This window comes from Mastomys coucha, unplaced genomic scaffold, assembly GCF_008632895.1.
Source record: "Mastomys coucha isolate ucsf_1 unplaced genomic scaffold, UCSF_Mcou_1 pScaffold15, whole genome shotgun sequence".
NCBI lineage: Eukaryota > Metazoa > Chordata > Mammalia > Rodentia > Muridae > Mastomys > Mastomys coucha.
In genome coordinates, this window is record NW_022196897.1 from 164,876,839 (window position 1) to 164,891,916 (window position 15,078).

General features: G+C 49.8%; 2 protein-coding genes across 4 annotated transcripts; one reads left to right on the forward strand and one right to left on the reverse strand.

The window, feature by feature from the left end:
* Positions 1 to 215: 215 nt before the first annotated feature.
* Positions 216 to 3,591, reverse strand: Ppp1r3d (protein phosphatase 1 regulatory subunit 3D). The gene has a single exon (XM_031372953.1). The coding sequence runs from the start codon at positions 3,230 to 3,232 to the stop codon at positions 2,393 to 2,395; it is 840 nt and encodes a 279-aa protein (XP_031228813.1). The 5' UTR covers positions 3,233 to 3,591; the 3' UTR covers positions 216 to 2,392.
* A 29-nt stretch (positions 3,592 to 3,620) lies between these two features.
* On the forward strand, positions 3,621 to 13,650 carry Fam217b (family with sequence similarity 217 member B). 3 transcript variants are annotated; one of them, XM_031372952.1, is made up of 4 exons: positions 3,621 to 3,769; positions 5,561 to 5,825; positions 6,744 to 6,829; positions 9,472 to 13,650. In XM_031372952.1, exons 3-4 carry the CDS (start codon positions 6,804 to 6,806, stop codon positions 10,610 to 10,612), a joined length of 1,167 nt encoding a protein of 388 aa, XP_031228812.1. In that variant the 5' UTR covers positions 3,621 to 3,769; positions 5,561 to 5,825; positions 6,744 to 6,803; the 3' UTR covers positions 10,613 to 13,650. The 3 variants fall into 3 exon arrangements, with proteins under 3 accessions (XP_031228812.1, XP_031228811.1, XP_031228810.1); XM_031372951.1 differs by having other exon boundaries at positions 3,622 to 3,751; positions 9,469 to 13,650; XM_031372950.1 differs by having other exon boundaries at positions 3,628 to 3,769; positions 9,469 to 13,650.
* The last annotated feature ends 1,428 nt before the right edge of the window (positions 13,651 to 15,078 follow it).

Here is a 15,078-nt window from a genome sequence, read left to right on the forward strand (position 1 = left end):
TTTTTCCTGAGGTAGAGAAGGGGTGGGTTTAGTTTACATCTTCCCAGGGAAGGTATTTTAGCGACACACAACTCTGCTGCTGATGCAGAAGTCCCTCCCTAGAAAGCCCAGTCCCCATCCACGACTGGGGAAGAATGAGATTTCCATCTGAAAGATCTCACCTTCAAGATGTTTGAAGTTTTGTCTTCTGGAATGAGGCCCCAGAACATACCAGCTTAACAAAGGGATGTATTTGCACGTGTTCTTTAATATTCAGGCTTGAGTAAAACAATTTTAAGTGACACGCAGTAAAACACAACTTAGCAAGTGCACAGCCGACAAACACAATTTTAACATCTCAACAGGCCTAAGTGTGTCTTAGGGCCAGAGAGTTCACCCTGGACTATTGTTACAGCTTTCATTTATTTATTTATTTATTTATTTATTTATCAAGCAGAATTATCTGTAAGTTTTAGAGTTGGTGTGTCTTAAAGGCACCTTCAGGTTCTTTAATTTTGACGATGCACGGTTTACTTGAACCGGGGGACAAGTGAGTGGCTTTCCCACAGATTGTAAAACTCTCTACATGCTCCTGAACATCAGTGCTCCCCAAAGTTCTGGCTTTACTTGAAGAGTCTGGACCATTCTCTTGCACTCTGGACAGGGGCCAAGGACAGAGCTGCCATCCCCCCAACCCCCAGGGTTTGCTGGCCTAATTGAACAGTAAGCAGTGGGAAATGCCACTGGGTGCTTCTCACTCCTGAATGCCAATGCAGTGCAGAGTCCTAACAGACAAAGGCTGGGTGGTTTTATTGTGGCATTTTAAATCAAAACTTGTCTCAGTCCAGAAAGGTACCAGAGGAACCCAACACTGTTCTTGGAATTTTAAAAGGCAGAAGTTTCAAGTATCAAAACCTAATGGGCTCAAGAGTAAAATGCATCTCCACCATGCCGATTTAACGAACATCAACACTCGTTCCAACACTCGCTGTGTCACCAGGTCTGTCACAGGACATCCACTGTCTCAAAAGCAAAAGTCACATCTTGGAGGTCTTGTCCACCTCAGTTTTAGCACCTGCTGTCAGAGAGACCAAAGCTCAGCACCAGAATATTTGCCAGCCTCTCCATGGGGGCTTCAACAGCAGGCACAACTGCAGGGACCACTGAGTGGTCTGGATTAAGTTGGAGATTTGGTTGTTGTTGTTTTTTAAAGTATGTAACATTTTAAAACTGGGAATTATGCCCGTAAAAAATGTCAGCAACTTTCCTAACTGAAGGCACAAAGAATAAAGTGGCGGGTATCTGTGAAACCTGACATAACAGTTCAATTTAAAACACATGAAGTGAATAAAAATCCGTGAGTTATTTTTCCCCCAGTGCCCTGGCTAATTCTGAGAACCACCCAGCTTCATATGGAACCTGACTTCCAAAATATGAATGCTGGAATCTTTCCATACTTAGAAATAAAAAAGTCACTTCTTTCGTGGAAAAGGTCTCCGGGAAGGGCACGCCTGCCTGAATCCCTGGGACCACTTGAAAACATAAATTACTTAAGGCAAGATCTTTTTAAAGGCTCAGGTAGTTTCAAACTTAAATAGAATATGCCCTGCTAACAAGCAGACCCAGAACCAAACGAGTAGAAGACAAACGTGTGAACAGGCAAGTCCCTGAAGAGAAAGGACTGTCTGGGCTAAGCTGCCCAGAAGGCTGGAAGCTTTCTGTCCACTCCTTCCCAGCTGTTGATGTGGGAGGCATCGCCTAACCAGGGCAGCCTCGAAGCCCAGAAATGGTTGTGTGATGACAGATGAGCTGTAAGTTCCTTCGCTATTAATAGTTTCTACTGTTGGAAGGCTACAGCAGACACTGGCAAGCAAACATGGTCTCAGGTTTTCACCGTCCCAGGGCAGAAATGCCTCGAGGGACCATAATGCAGGCCACACCGTGTATTTGTACAATTATCACAGTGGGTGCAAACAGACGGCAGGCCTTCTTTAAGCTGATTAATCTAGAGTATTCCTGAGAAAGCATCCACCATGGGTGGAAGGCTAACTTCACAATAATAAATAACAGCTACTTGTGTTTAGACACATTGAGGAGACATGCAAAAGGCCTTTCTTGCAAAACACTGACCTGGGTCCTACTGAAATTGAGGACCACAATCCCGTGCATCTGCCCTCCCACACCCTCCCCCCACGATGCCTTACACAGGCTCCTGTTTCTCTGACTGCCAGGGTCTCCAAAGAATTCATTACAAGACTGGCCAGGCTACCGCCGCAGGGCTTCACAGTGAAAAATGAGGCCTGACCACTAGAAGGAAGGGTGGGATGGGAGATGGCCGCTCAAAGAGCTGCTCTTAGTGGTGAAGTGACTGCAGGTCTGCAGAGATGGAAGCTCCAGGTTCACAGCCTACAGCTCAGATGAAGTGGATCCAGCTCTCCTCGCACTCCCCCCGTGGCATGTGCAAGGCATGACTGCGACAAGTAAGGCTATAGTCACGACCATCATTGTTGTCCCAGTACTCGGCACCAGCCACGCAGTAGCGCAGGGCGAAGTGTACCTGGGAGCCGAGCTCCAGCAGGAAGGGAGGCACTGGAAAGCCGAAGGCAAAGATGTCCTCCGAACCTTCGGCACCCGCAGGCCCTCTCCAGCGTGCCACCGCCTCATGCTCACTGCGCCAGCCAGAGAAGGTGTAGCGCACTGTCACTTGCTTCTCGAAGGCCACGTTGCGCACGCGCACTGTGCCGCTGATGCCCAGGTCGGAGCAGGTGACACGTTCCAGGCACACGAGCTGCCGGGCCAGGCGTTCTCCGAAGCCCGGGGCTTCGATGGGTGGCGGGAAGTCGGGAACTAGGCACTGCAGCGTGAACTCCAGATCTTGGCTGCTGCAGCACAGATCTGAGTTGATGGCTAGGCGCGACAGCACGTGCAGCGGCACGGACGGATCGTCGCCCGCGTTAAACACCTTGACCTGCGCCAGCTCCAGGCCCAGCGCGTCAGCGAAGCGCACCCGGACCTGCCGGTTGCAGCCAGCTCCGCACGCGGCGCCCGGGGCTCCGGCAGCCTTGGCACGGCGCTCCGGGGAGGTGGGCAGCGAGCGCGAGCGTCGTTGGATGATGGGCCGCAGCCGAGGGTCGCAGCCCGGGGCTCTGCAGGGTCGCCGATCCATGTCCGAGAGGCAGCTGAGGCTCCGGGGCACGGGTTTTCGGGACCCCGGGGTCGAGGGCAGCGGGGCAGAACCAGGGCCTTTTGACATGGCCCAGCTGGGCGGGCGTCACCGCCGGGCTACTAGGTGTTAGGGCTGGACAGCCTCAGCAAGCTCCGAGGCACCGCACCCAGCACGGAGCCTGTGCTCGCGGCCTGGCCCGGGTCTCCGCGGCGGGCGGTCTCGAGCAGCGGGCGGCGCTATCCAAGGCGGCTTCCCGGGGCGTTGCGCCTTGCGCGGTGGCGGCCGCTGCTCCCCTTCCTCTAAGCGCTTACGGGAAGGCCAGCAACCCGGCCGCCCAGACACTCAGCCGCCCGCAACTTCTCCAAGCGCAACTTCCCGGCGCGCCCCCGGCGAGCCCCGCCCCTCGTGACGCCGCCCGCGGGTGCGTCCAGCCAGCGCACCCGGCCGCCAGGCGCTCGCCCGGCCTCCCCGCGCTGCCCCACGCTGTCGGAACCGCGCGGCCCGCGACCACCCCCGCCCCCACCCTCCCGCCGCAGCGCGCCCTGCCGCCGCAGCGCAGCCACGGTCCCCCGGAACCTCGTCACGTGCGTTCAGGCCGCGGAGCAGGTCTGCTGGGTTTCCTTGGTGCGTGTGCCTGCGCGCTGCACCCATCCATCAGCGATGGTGTCTGCAGCAGCCTAGGACGTGCTGGGTGCCTGCTGCGGGGCCTTGGGCTAGAGGAGTATCGGGTGGGGGCGGGACAGAGCCCGGCCGAGGTTGGCCTAGCGCGAGCTGGCCCCGGGTGTGTGGTGAGCGGCCAGCCAGCTCTGGCCACCTTTCTTCAGCAACCTAGATCAGCGGCCAGACCCAGGAAGGTTGCTGCTGAGGAAGCATCATGCCCACACCTCCCCACCATGCTGTGCCTCCCCATTGGCCAGGCAGCCAGTTCTCTGGGGAGAAAGGGGGGGCGGGGATGCTGCTTCTCTTAGCCGGGCTTGCAGCCAGAGGGGAAGACTGGGAAAGGGGCTAATGCCCATGATGGATTGTGCAGCTGCCTTCTGGCTCTTGAGTAGCATTTTTGTAGCCAGAATCGCTTGACCTTTAGTTTTGCTGCTATGCAAGCTGAAGCCATGCGCTCCACCCCCTCTGTGCCTTCCGCACTCCTGCATCCTGATTGCACCGCAGGTTTTTATTTCTCTGAGGAACTTCACACACACACACACACACACACACACACACACACACACACGAGACTATGTGTCAAGTTTGTCAGGTAGATGAGGAGCCAGGGTGGCACTACAAATTCTAAAGAATGCACCTGGGTCAGACATTCTGTCATGGTTTCTATATCACTTTACAGCAGGAAGATCGGGGTGAGGAAAGAGGGTGGGCCAGGAACGTTTTCTCCATCTAAATGGAGTCAAGCCTGTTGGTTGTGGGGTAACTGACCATAAAAGGCCCTGTTATGATTTTTATTATCAGTGCATGCAAACCCAAAAGTCTTACATAATTATGGTGGGAAAGCCTAGGGTTGGTTCAGAAAATCTCCCATGATCCCATCTCTTTTCCATTTAACAGAGGCTCGGGAATTATGGGAGAAAGATGTTCAGTTTCTAGGCATGCTTTATCAACAGGCGCCTCATAACAGGAACTATGGCTGCCTTTGGTATGGGGACCTGCACTTCATACTGAGACAACATATAACACATAATGGGTGTTATATACTGATGATCTTTGAATTTTTTTAAAAAAATTACATGGATGTGTATACATACACCCATGAATGCAGGTGCTCTGTGAGGCCGGAGGAGGGTGTTGGCCTGGAACTGGAATTGAAGATCCTAGTGAGCCACCCACATAGTGCTGGAAGCTAAACTGGGGTCCTCTGAAGGATCAGGAGCTCTTGACTCTTGAGCCATCTCTCCATCCCAGCACTGATGATTAGAAAGCTGGTATGACAGAGAAGATAGAAAAGTTCAGGAATGCCCCTGCCCCTCCCCCTCTAGAGTTTTATCTCTGTGGGTCGAGGGCCTCGTGCACAGTCTAACTTACACTTACTGGATGAGTGAGTGAATGAATAAATAGACAGGGGGAGCTTTAGAGTATAAAGCAAATTTGATTGGTGTTATTCCCAGGAGTGGATATGCGTATGTATGGGTGGGGTTTGGAACCCGTTCACAGCACTCACTAAGCAGTCTTATACTTAATAGAAGAGGAAAAGTGTGAGCATTCCCAAAACCCTTGGGGGGTGGAAGGAGGGGGAGCAGCTCAAAACTGCCCAGCAGTGCTCACAACTTCAACCCTAGCTCCAGGGGATCTGCTGCTCTCATCAGGTTTCTGAGGGCATCCACGCTCACACACGCACATTCCCCGACCACACACAGATAGTCAAACTGTAAATATATAATACCCTGCGCCCCCTTTCTAATTTCATAGTGCACAGTGCTGAGCCTGCACTGCCACAGGCAGCTTCGAGGTTTCAGCGTGGTCTAAATACAGAGACCAAACACACACGGACCAGACCGGCAACCTGACGGTGGCAGTGCCGATTGTGGTCAGGACCTACTGTCAGTGTTCCGCTGTTTCCAGTTCCGGTGGCCCTTCAGCCTTTCAGAAGATAAGGGGAATAAAGAAGCCACCTCCCCAGCTGTCATCATCTGGCAGCAGATTGAGCAAGAATATTCTGAGTACTGCAGAGAAGGTGATGTAACTCTGAGAGAAACTCTCGCTTAGATTTGTCTCAATACTTTCATGCCGTATGCTTCAGGTGTGCAAGTCTGTGTGTGCGTATGCTGTGTATGTGTTCTGTTATATATAACACTTAAATAATGATTCTTTTATTTTGAAAACCGCTAGATAGGGCACCCCTATAAATAGTTCCATTGAAGTCCATCTTGGGGAATCAGTGAGTTTACTGGGGTCACTTATAAGAACATGGGTGACTCAAACGCAGCCATATCACCCACAGTTCCACTACAGTACAAGGGACAATGTACAAAAGTAGCGTCCCTGGACAGCTCCCCCCCCCCACACACACACACCTTCTACCTCCTGTTCACTCTGCCACTCCCAGGACCACATGCTGTTGGGGGAGTAGACATGACAGGCTACCAGCAAAGGCAGGACAGAAGGAGGGGAGAGGCCCCTCGGGTGGAGATCCGACTACTCTCTTTTCCAGCTCTGACAGTCAGGGAATGTTGGTAGTCCCTATCTTTCTAGGGTGTCCTGTGACATCTTCCTACTAGGGAAACTGATAGGCCTGGCCTTGCAGATGTCTTCTGTGGATGATCAGCTGATGTGACTCAAAACTAACAGTCATGTCATGCCAGGAAGAGAGTTCTGCTGTGGGGTGTGTGTGTGTGTGTGTTCTGCTGTGGGGTGTGTGTATGTATGTGTGTGTGTGTGTGTGTGTGTGTGTGTTCTGCTGTGGGGTGTGTGTGTGTGTGTGTGTGTGTGTGTGTGCTGCTGTGGTGTGTGTGTGTGTGTATGTGTGTGTGTGTGTGTATGTGTGTGTTTGTGTTCTGCTGTGGGGTGTGTGTGTGTGTGTGCACTTGTACACAGACATGTGAGTTCACACAGTACTTTCTGTTTAGTAATCTGTATTTATTTTTTTTTTTAGACAACCCAGCAAACCTCAGATGATGAGCAGCCCTGTGACCTCTTCAAGACAAGGAATAGGATGAGGGACTGTCATCAGAAAAGCAGGTAACGGGTTTTCACATCCTTTCTTGTCATGCAAAAGGCAAATCCATCAACTCTCCTGAGTGAGCCTCACTTGTGCCTTGATTACAGCAGAAATGAGTAGACCAGTGAGTGTCTTCATGTTTTGCTAGCTGTGTCAGTCAGCCGCTGTCTGTTGACTTTCTCTTGTGCAGAGGGATAGGGCTGTTGCTAAACACTGGTGCATGTCATGGCACCTGGTTGTGAACAACTTTTCCAGAGACTTGTTTACTTTTATCTTGTATATATTTATTTGTGTGTATTAGTTTTTGAGTATTTTACCTGCACGCACTTGTATGCCTGGTTCCTGGGAGGCCAGAAGAAGGCACTGCATCCCCTGGAACTGGAGTTAGAAGTGTGTGCTGGGACTGAACCAGAGTCCTCTGCAAGAGCAGCCAGCACTCTAAACTGCCAAGCCATCTCTCCAGTCCACGAACAAAAATGATAATAGTTGTGAATTGCCAGTGACAGCCATTTCTTCATGTGTTTACATTGCCTGGCTACAGTGAACTAATGCAGTCCATGTTCCTTACAAGGTGATGCCTCTTCAGATAATCCTTGAGTACTGTTGGGATCCCTGCACAAAGAAGGTACTTCCAGGAAGTACCTTTGCCCACTTCCTCTCAGCTTCCAGGAAGTATCTTTACCCACTTCCTCTCAGCTTCCAGGAAGTACCTTTGCTCACTTCCTCTCAGCTTCCAGGAAGTATCCTTGCCCACTTCTCTCCATTTGACTCCTGTCATAAGGGAAGTACTATTACCTTTAGTGTATATTTTGCATGTATTTAAACTACCGTTAAATAATGTATGGTTGGGAAATAAACCAAGAAGAAGGTATTTTTAACTCCAGTGAGCTTCTCCCTCCATGCAGAGTACTCTAGGAGTTCATGGTGTGTCGGAAGTGAACGCAATAGTGTTACTTCTCTTCTGGCTGTCCCATTTGTACTGAATTATCATATAGTACCACAGGACTATACTTCTGTTCTTTCTTTTTACATTTTATTTATTTGTGTGCATGTGAGCTTAAAAATAACTTGAATGAACCAATTCTCTCCTTCCATTAGTAGGTCAAAGGGAGCAAACTTAGGTCGCTTGTGGGGACAGGTGCTTTTTCCTGACAGTGTGTCTTGTCTCCCTTTCTAGTCCTTTTAAACACAGTTTTTCCTGACTGTTTCCTGTTTGAAAAGGTAGTAATAAACTTTGACTCCTGGCATAGGTCATAAGGAACAGTGAAAAACTCACATACTGAAGTTTTGGTTGGTTCGGAATCTCCACCAGTGGGTGGTTAGCCAGTGAAATCTGGGCTGGGACTGGTTTAGTGCTGTAAGTAATTGCTGGGCAAGGATGAGGGCCAGAGTCCCCAGGAACTCATGCATGTACAGGTTGTAGTGTCAATCCACATGTGAGTCCAGCCTTGGAAGGTAGAAACAAGAACCCCAGAACAAGCTGGCTGGCAAGACAGCCATGTCTAGCTGGAGACATGGTTCAATGCTTATGAATGCACACTGCTCTTGCAGGGGACCCAAGTTTGGGTCCCAGCACCCACATTAGATGGCTCACAATTCTCCTTAACTCCAGATCTAAAAGGATCTGATGCCTTCGGCCTCCTCAGTCTTCTATAGCCTCATGTATATAAGCACCCACCCACTCTACACATAATTAAAAGGAATAAAAATGAATTTCAAATAAAGGCTACCCATATGGATAAGCTCTGGGTTTGATTCAGAAATCCTGGCTCAGTGATTAGGTGGAAGCTTGATCAAGAATTATTTATGACATCAGGTTTGAGCTTCACATATATGTGCACACGTTGAACCTACCCTACAAGCAAAAATACACACATATGCACACATTAAAACATACATATACCTACACGTTAAAACAGGCATATATCTATATGTTAAAATGTGCGTGTATACCCACACATTAAAACTTTTGCACACCCACACATTTAAAAAAATGAGTGAAAAAACAGCCAGATTTTTTATTTAGCAGGGATTAAACCTGGGGCTTTGCACATGCAAGGCAGATAAACCATCACTGATCCACAGCCCAGCATGCAGAACTTTGAGTGGACACTGTATCGACAATCCCCTAAGTGATGTCTGTGAAAGGGGGTCTGTGGGGATTATGTCTGTTATTTCCCAAGAGTGATTGATTGATTGATTGATTGATTTGAGAGAAGGTATCTCTGGCTGGCTTGGAATTCACAGAGGTCTCTGCTTCCTGAGTGTTGTAGTTAAAGGCATGTGCTTCCATGCCCAGCTGCATTTCTGAGTATTTTCAAATACTCACAGAACAAACTGAGAGTCTTATGGCAGATTTTAAAAGTGATATTTTTTTTAAGGTATACACAGTTGCTCTAAAATTATATTTTAAAAACACATTGAAAAATGGTAAAGTTTTAGATGTTCATCCTTGCCATTAAGTGGTATGTATGTCTTCACATTTGGGGCAGCCATTCTCTCCTAGCCATGACTAGAGTACAGAGGGGAAACTGTTTTGCTAACCAGCTTCTCTGAAGCACCCCGAGGGCTCCCAGTCACAATGACAGAAGTGTTAGCAGGGAGGGGCCCTTCTTCCCCTAGCCATCAATGACTATTCTACGGTTTTACTTTTTTATAGCAGTATAAATGCTGGCTCATCTTGGAATCAAGTACAGCATTCAAAGACTTCTTCGGGGAAAAGGCAGAGTGGATCGCAAGGATCCCACGTCCCTTCCCAGCAGAGGAGCAGCCTCCTTGGAGTCTCCCAGCCAGCAGCAGATAAACTCATGGAAACTGTTCCCACGGAGGTTAGACAGGAGCGGGCTGCGCTCAGCTCCAGGTATCAGGCTGCCTCTGGGAGCCAGCTGTTCCTTGACTTCCACTCCATGGAGATCATTAAAGGAGGTGCTGATGAGGACAGTGCCAGTGACCTGTCAGACTCAGAAAGAGTGGCCATCCCCCCTTCTCCATTCACTCCTCCAGAGCTCAACCTCAGAGCTGAAGAAATAGACCCGGTTTCCTTCAGTCTTCACCCAGAGCTGAGCCATGCAGAGTCTGGACACTCCTACCCCGACTTTCTTCCACCTCCTTTCAATTCCTGGGATCTCCAGGATATGGCTGTTGTTCTGAACACAGAGTGCAGGAGCGAGGCCCTGCCTCGGGCCACGGGATTCCTTGGGAAGTACATAGACAGGCTTCTTCAACTAGAATGGCTACAGGTCCAGACCGTGCAGTGTGAGAAGGCCCGAGCCACCAAGGCCAAGCCCTCTGGTGCCTCTGGGGTGCTGAAAAGCCCCGGGCGGGGTAAGCTCCTTACCGCTGCTCTGTCTAAGCCCTTACCATCCCCAGAAGGGATTTCAAAGTCAGGCCCTTCTCGAAAGAAAGGTTTTCGCCACGAAGAAGCCCACCCATCCTACTATGCATTTGAGACTTTGCCTAACTCTGTGGATGCGCCTGGCCGACCCAGACTGTGTTCCCAGAAGCACACCCCCGAATTGAGGATGGAGAAGAAGAAGAAATCAAGTAAGGGCCCCAAGCTTCAGCTCCATGCTCCACCCTGCACCGAGGGCAACCTGGCAATGGAAGCCAATGGTAACATCCGAATTCCGAGGCAATCTGCAGTGCTTCTGGACCCGGTGGACTCCTATAGGGCCTCCAGGACACAGGCACACGTGGACCTGAAGAAAAAGGGGAGTGCGAATAACTGTGGTTATGCCCCTTCATCCAGTGAGAAAAAACCCAAAACAAATGGAGCCAAGCAAAGCACCTATAAGTTAAAGTGACCCCCTGAGGCAAAGAATTGTAAAGACCTGCAGATGTCTAAAAATGGGGACTCTCTCCAACGTGGCGATGAGCTTGAGCCCATTTGTGGTAACTAACTCGAGCTGGCTCTCGGTTACACCAGCCTGCCTTGGTAGTTATTTTCCGAGGTCTCGGTGAGGCTTAGTAAGCTGTTCTTCCTGGAGACAGTCTTAAGCATTTGAGGGCCCTGTGGGTAAAGACTAACCCATGTGTCTGTGACACAAAGGATTGAAGCAGCAGTGCCAGGCAGACCAGTTCCTGTGTCCCTGTCTCTGAAGTGTGGGAAACTGTGTGACGTGGAGGAAGAAAGGCCCCACCAGCTCACTGCCTTGTGCTTTTGCATAGAACTTCAAGCGGGTTTCTATCTGTTGTCTTTCTCTCATCTTTCCTCCCCCATCCCCCAGCCTCAGTTCCACTCCAGTTAGGGAGCTCTTGCATTTCTATTTTGAGGGTCATTTATCTGAAGCAGTTCCTTGCCAGAGGCAAAGGCATCCGGATCACCTATCTGATGCATTTTAAAAGGCATTTTAAGTCCAGGGGTAGTGCCCTAGCTCATTTCTGAGTTCTCTTAACTGAACTTAACATCATTTGTGGATTTTTCCAGGGAGAAAGACGGGCCTAACCATTGTTGCTGCTGTCTGATGGGGGTGGGGTGGGGAATAGAATGCCTTAGCACGATAGACTTTTGCGTAGCCATGAGCAATTTGTAGGATTACTCAAATGTAAGTCATTAAATTGCTGACTAGGGACCATATCCTCTTGTTCTGGGTCAAAACTAAAGGTCTAGTTCCGTTTGTAAGAGCAGATTTCTCTAATTATGCCTGGGGCCGGGGGAGGGAGCAGAGACACATTTGCTTTGCAGACACACACACAGACACACACACACACTACAGAGAGAGAGAGAGAGAGAGAGAGAGAGAGAGAGAGAGAGAGAGAGAGAGAGAGAGTGTGTGTGTGTTACTGGCTGCTATCCTGAGTGTTCTTATCTGGCTGTGGCTTCCTGCCTCCCACTCTGGTCTTCCTCAGCTGCCTCCCAGTCCCCTCTGCCCGGGGCACTTTCTTCAGTGTGCTTCTGCAGCCCTTCTGTGGTGGCTGCCTCCCAGACCCGCTTATGTATTAAGGACTGCAGTTAGTAGATTCATCCTTTGTTCTGGGCATGATGATTCTATTGGATTGGGTTTTTGTTTTTAGCCTTTGAGACAAAGGACAAAAGTTACACGTTGCAGTTGGAAATAACAATGGCTTCCACGGGTTGCAGTTGGAAATAACAACAATGGCTTCTGCGGCCCAGGTATCTGTGACCGAGATAAGTTTATCTGTCCTTAAAACCAGCTGCGAAGGCTAAATGTCCAAGGCTCTGTAAACCATGGTTTTTATCACACTGAACAACACGTGAACTTTTTTTTTTCAGCCCTTTTTCTTTCGGACTTTATTTTCAGATGCCTTTTGCACTGCCCCCCACTCCCACCCCAGAGAAAACATGTTATTACATGGCGGTCTCATACCTTTTTATGTGACCAAAATCCATTTATGTTTCAGGCAGCCAACAGATGCAATGTCCACATTTGCCCGTGGTATGCACCTTGTGTTGGGAGAACAATACCACCCTGCACGTTCTTCCCACCTGAGGGAGGCCCTGTGTCCTCCTCCCTGCTCCATGGAGCACAGACCATTTGTACCATGACTGGCACCTCCCTTTGCTTTAGGTAGAACCTCATAGGAGACATATTCTTTCTCTAGGTGTTTATGCAGATCCTTTGGAAGCTTCAGGGCCAGTAAATGTAAGCATGATGTCATGTACACGTAACATTTCTGTGCTCCCTCCAGTAGCACTAACAGGATTTCTTTCCTGTTACACACCTGTGTGGGTCCCTTAGACCCTGAAGGGAGAGCGTGAAGTTCCTTTTCCCTTGCTCGATGTGATTCTGAGTTGAAACTGTCACAGCTAAGGAATGCAAAGACGGTGACTCATACATCTGTTCCCAGCACACTTAACTGAAGTTGGTTCCTGATCTAGGGACTAGAATTCATATCCCCCCGTGTTTAGACGGTCCTAGAAGCCCAAAGCAGTGACTTTGTTTACCTCTTTGCCCAGGTTAATTGTCCGATTTGAACAGTGTTATTGGGTAGGATCTGGGTGCTATTGAACTGCACAGTTTGTTACAGTCACATTGAGTGTAGCTATTGGAGCACAGCCTTTTCCATGATCCCTGAAAACATACCCTGTGTGGGCAAGTAATCAGCATTGGGCGCTGAACCATGAACCCAGTCAGCTTAAGACCAAAGCAGAGTATCCAGCTACAGTGACAGAAGGTGCCCTGAACTGTGCAAAGTGCTTTTCACCTCAGGCATGCTTACGTGCCCACTCACTGAAACCAGTCAAACCTACGTGCCCACCCACTGAAACCAGTCAAACCTACGTGCCCACCCACTGAAACCAGTCAAACCCAAGAGGAATATAAGAAAGACAGTATTTCAGACTTACCATCAGTGAGTGGAGTAAAGGCATCACCAGTGGCTCTAAGTATTCACTGATGGCTGGGCTTGGGCCGTTTCCCAAATCTTAAATGACCCGAGAGGCTGAAGGCGTGTAACCAGCTTGGAGGTCGTAGAGTTCATGGCCTGTCACAGCCTGTGGGAAGAGAAGTCAGCCCTCATGGTCCTCATGGAAAAGAAAGGCTCCTTCTGCCCCTGGGACCTACTGGGATCACGTTCTAGAAGACCTAAGAGAGTGCCTAGGTGGCTTACGCATTCCTTTTCTTTCTTTCCATGCATTTCCTTGAACAGTTGGGTAGAAATCTGAGGTCCTGGTGGTACTGCCTTCAAGGCAGTGGCAGTATTCATTGTCTGTGTCCGTGTAGATGGTTGTATTGAGGCGACCTGTGAACACATTCAGCATGTTCGTTTGATGTTGTGATGCTGTGTGTCTGGTTTTATATGTAGGAAAACAAGTCACGTACACTTTTGTCGACTTGCACTTCTCCTCCCTTGAGACAAATTAAACAAACATTATCTGGAACTTTCGGGCCTGATACGACTTCTCTTTTTGTTTTCAATGCCGTTGTCTTTCCAATTGGTCTTTATTTTCTGGTTATTCCTGAGAGTTGCCAAGGATGGGATTCTCTTTCCCTGACCTTTGTGCCAATACTGCCCAGGAACAATGGTGGCTATGCTGCTTCGTGTGTCAGAGGTGCATAGCTTTGAACTATGTGAATTATTGTCTTCCTCAAAGATGTAGAGGAGTAGCAGGAGAGGAGCAGGCTGCAGCTCCACTGTGTGTGCAGACCCACTGTGCGTGCTGACACACTGTGCGTGCTGACCCACTGTGCGTGCTGGGTAGGACTGTTCTCCCAGCCGAATTGCTACAATTGCACCTCCTTCAGCTGTGCCCCCGTGCAAAGGATCACCACAGCTGGGTTGTTGATTCTTAACTTCCCCTCACAGGAGAGTGAAGAGGATCATGGGATCCTCACTGCAGTGTCCACCCACTCCTAAACACATATATGCAATTGTGCTGGCTTGAGGGAGGCGCAGGACTAGAGCATGGAGGCTGGGAAGGAGAGGCTCTGTTTACATGGCCATGGGAGAGGGCGGGTCCATGGGAGAGGGCGGGTCCATGCCCTGATGGCCATGGGAGAGGGCGGGTCCATGCCCTGATGGCCATGGGAGAGGGCTGGTCCATGCCCTGATGGCCATGGGAGAGGGCGGGTCCATGCCCTGATGGCCATGGGAGAGGGTGGTCCATGCCCTGATGGCCATGGGAGAGGGCGGGTCCATGCTCTGATGGCCATGGGAGAGGGCTGGGTCCATGCCCTGTGAAGTCTTTCCAATGCGGTTGCTTTAAGACCACTGACATTATTGTGGCAGCTGCCACCATCCTATAAGGAAGCCTAATAAACTCTGGTTTCCCAGAGTGCACTTTGGCCTTACCCTATCTTGCTTTATTGTTGGGACTTTTGGAGGAGGGTAGACATCATTCATATCTCCTCCCGGGAGGGAATTTTAGCAACGCTGTGGCACAATGAATTCACACCTTAACTCACACATCCAGAAGGGAGTCAGCGTTTGGGGGAAGTCCTGGTAGAGGCCAGGGTGTGCCATAAGCCTTCCCAAAGGCCTTTGCAACATCTTCCTAAAGTTACTCCTGACGGTGAAGCATGTGCCTCCAAGGATGCCACACTGTGGTGGTCATGGTGCTGGGTTAGAAATGGTTCTCTGATTTTAGCCAAAGTAACCAAATTGGAGGTATAAAATCCAGGTTTAGATTGTACATGTAGCAATGGGGGCGTGTAACAATGGGGCATAGGGAACTGGGGGTAGCCACCAGAAAGTCCCAGATGCCAGAAAAGCAAGAAGCTCCCAAGACCCAATGGGGAGGACATTAGCTGAAATACCCCACAAAGGGGAGGGAGAACCTGTAGAGACCATACCCAGAGGTTAGGCACAG

Excerpts from the sequence above, each read along its gene's own strand:
- Fam217b (XM_031372951.1), top strand. The coding sequence starts at position 6,804 with ATGAGGGACTGTCATCAGAAAAGCAG. Across the intron at positions 6,830-9,468 it reads GACTGTCATCAGAAAAGCAG|CAGTATAAATGCTGGCTCAT; the intron begins GTAACGGGTTTT and ends ACTTTTTTATAG.
- Ppp1r3d (XM_031372953.1), bottom strand. The coding sequence starts at position 3,232 with ATGTCAAAAGGCCCTGGTTCTGCCCCGCTGCCCTCGACCCCGGGGTCC.